Raw genomic sequence first — 2918 nt, 5'->3', positions numbered from 1 at the left:
GAGGTTACGTTCTTCTTGTACCAGGTGTATTTGTCCACAGGTGGGTTGGCATCACTGCTGCAGGTCAGAGTCACTGAACTGCCCTCCACTATTTCACCAGAGGGACTGACTGACACTGAGGTGTTCCTTGGTCCATCTGATGTAAAAGACAGTGGATTTAGTAAGAGAACTAATTAGGTCAGTTAAACATATTCTATTAACTTTCCACAAATGTACTTTTCCACACAATGACTTTTAGATCCATCCTCTTATTCAAGATGATCAATTCAAGTATCATGTGGAGCCAATATCTGTCACTACAATGTTAATATACCAAACTAAAGGGTTAATCCCCATGTACTTACATGTAACAGTGAGAGTCTCTTCAGCAGAGGGGAGATCCTCATGTCCTTCTACAGAACAGGAGTATCTGCCTGTATCCTCACTGCTGACTGAGAACAGGATATAGACAGGAGAGGAGGTGTTGCTGTTTGGTATAGACTGTCCATTCTTATACCAACTGTAGGCTGTGATGGGGTCCAGTGTACAGTTGGTTCTACATCTCAGTGTGACTCTCTCCCCCTCTGACACAGATGCAGGATCCATCTCCAACACAACATCTGGAGTAAAAGGAACCACATCATTATTCTCCTCCTTTGTGTCTGTATAGCTGCCCTTCATAAGGTCATTACAGTCATTCATTTAATGAATTTGAAGGATTTAGTCAGGATAGTCAACTCCGGAATATTTTCCACTGTTTCCCAGGAAGTCCTGGGTTTAATAGAACCAATTTAATCAGATTAAAACACAACATTCTGATTAGCTTACATACAAAAGCACAGCTAAAATCACAGCAAACACTGAAGCACACACATCATATGCATTAGCATACATACAAAACCACACTCACATTACAGCTATCTAGATATGTGTCATAGATGTGAGATGAGTGACAGATTACCTGTGACAGTCAGAGAGACAGGTGAGCCAGAAAACTTTCCTCCAGATGTTATGAATCTGAACATGTACCATGCAGAGTCACTCAATCTCAGGTGTGTGATTCTCAGGGTACAGTCACTCTCCTTATCCCCAAGGTACTCTATATGACCCTCATACCCTGGCACTGAGCTCAGATCTTCAGCCTCCATACCAGACCATTTAGTAAACCAGAAAGCTTGTTTGATCTCATGGTAACTGGGATATGTGTAAGAGCAGGATATGTCCACTGTTGACCCCTTCAAAGCACAGATCTTCTGATGGGTGTAAGTCACACTCCAACACTTCTGACCTGAAATACAAGAAGACAATATAACACCTTTATAAAATTCTTAATTACAATATCTACTGTATACACTTATGCTGTTACGTTCCCCAGCAAGAAAACCTCAAATGTAACCAAAACAAAAGTGGGAATTAGTAAAAGAGTCACTGACAAAGACAAAAATGAGACCAGTGGGCTCTGAAAGACACTCATGGGGGAGTCCATTGAAAATGTACTATCAACAACAACTGGAACAAAAAGACATGAGCTTCCACAACATTTACCCAAGAAGAGGCAAACAAAATAAAACCCTCCAGTTGTAACACATTCTGACTAACGAGTGACACCAATCAGGGCACCTCACCTCCAAGTATCAATGAAAACAACAACACAACAATGTTTAAATCATATGCTGTGAAAGTAACCAGGAAGTGACTATCATTCAGCTTTGTAGTTTTTAAACTTTAGTAGTTATTTTTCATGGGTCTTCAGTGCTCAAAAAAAGTAGTGCAATGGTGTACAGGCTCAACAACATAATGAAAGGTATTTGGTAGAAGTAAATTCATCCATTGACTGCATTTTCATGAATTTGATTATATATCTTGAAGCCCATTCAACACTGCGTGGCAAAGCATACAGAACTAAAGCAGAAGTGGACATTACATTCACAGCAAATTCAATAATGATTGACTGACAACCTGAAACAAATGTTGTATGTCGAAGTCCACACTTACACTTTGCAGGAGAGAGGAGATCCTCATGGCCTTTTACAGCACAGGAGTAACTGTCTGCATCACTAAAGGAGTCTGAGTCCAGGCTGGAAGTGTCCTCCTTTACTTTGTGTCCGTTCTTGTACCAGATGTAGGTGGGGTTGTCAGTCAGAGTACAGGTGGTGCTACAGGTCAGTGTCCTCTTCCCTTCCTCTGTGGCAGGAGTCACCTTCACCTGCAGGTCTGAATACAGAGTCAATGACAATAACATCATTAAACCAATAGTGTATTATGGATAAAAACATGTATAATGAAACATCTAATAGAAATGTATGTATTAACATGATCCTGTATGTATTAACATGATCCAGTGTTACCTGTGACAGTCAGAGTTGTTCCAGGGAAGCTGTGTCCCCATCTTGATGTCTGTGTGTTGAATATGAACTTGTACACAGCAGAGTCCTCCTCTCTCAGATCTGTGATTCTCAGGGTGGAGCGACCTCTCTCCTTCTCTCCAACATACTCCACACGACCTGCATACCCTGGGTCTGTGGTTAGGTCCTCAGGGATCAACTCATCCCTCCAGCTGTCACTCTGTTTGGGACTAAACCAGATTGATGATTTGACTGTATCATCACCACTTATATAAGTACAGGATATATCCACTGTTGACCTCTTCAAGACACAGATTGTCCTCTTGGTGTAAGTCACTATATTGCAGCTCTGACCCTGAACACCTGAAATATAATGATAAGAATGCATGATTTACTCAGTGGGACGGTGAGCATCAGTAATCCAATATAGTTCTGCCATCCTGTGTTACTGTTATGCTAAGTGTTATCTATGAGGACTGTTTATTAGACAGAATAATTACACTTGAAAAGTTATACTAGAATATTGAGTTGAATCCACACTCACACACTGCAGGAGAGAGGAGATCCTCATGGCCTTTTACAGCACAGGAGTAA

General features: G+C 41.0%; 1 protein-coding gene across 1 annotated transcript in view; it reads right to left on the bottom strand.

The window, feature by feature from the left end:
* The window catches only part of LOC135532588 (B-cell receptor CD22-like), an 8243-nt gene extending 5531 nt beyond the window's left edge, over positions 1–2712 (bottom strand). The window contains exons 1-5 of the mRNA XM_064960064.1: positions 2328–2712; positions 1975–2193; positions 941–1267; positions 345–599; positions 1–136 (exon numbers count right to left, since the gene is read on the bottom strand). The exon at positions 1–136 is cut by the window's left edge and continues 128 nt beyond it. Coding sequence (XP_064816136.1) covers positions 1–136; positions 345–599; positions 941–1267; positions 1975–2193; positions 2328–2712 — 1322 coding nt within the window. The remainder of the gene's footprint in view (positions 137–344; positions 600–940; positions 1268–1974; positions 2194–2327) is intronic.
* Positions 2713–2918: the final 206 nt, after the last annotated feature.

The sequence above is a fragment of the Oncorhynchus masou genome, unplaced genomic scaffold (genome assembly GCF_036934945.1).
Source record: "Oncorhynchus masou masou isolate Uvic2021 unplaced genomic scaffold, UVic_Omas_1.1 unplaced_scaffold_1923, whole genome shotgun sequence".
NCBI lineage: Eukaryota > Metazoa > Chordata > Actinopteri > Salmoniformes > Salmonidae > Oncorhynchus > Oncorhynchus masou.
Note: the sequence above shows the minus strand (reverse complement) of the source record. Positions and strands in the feature narration are given on the sequence as shown.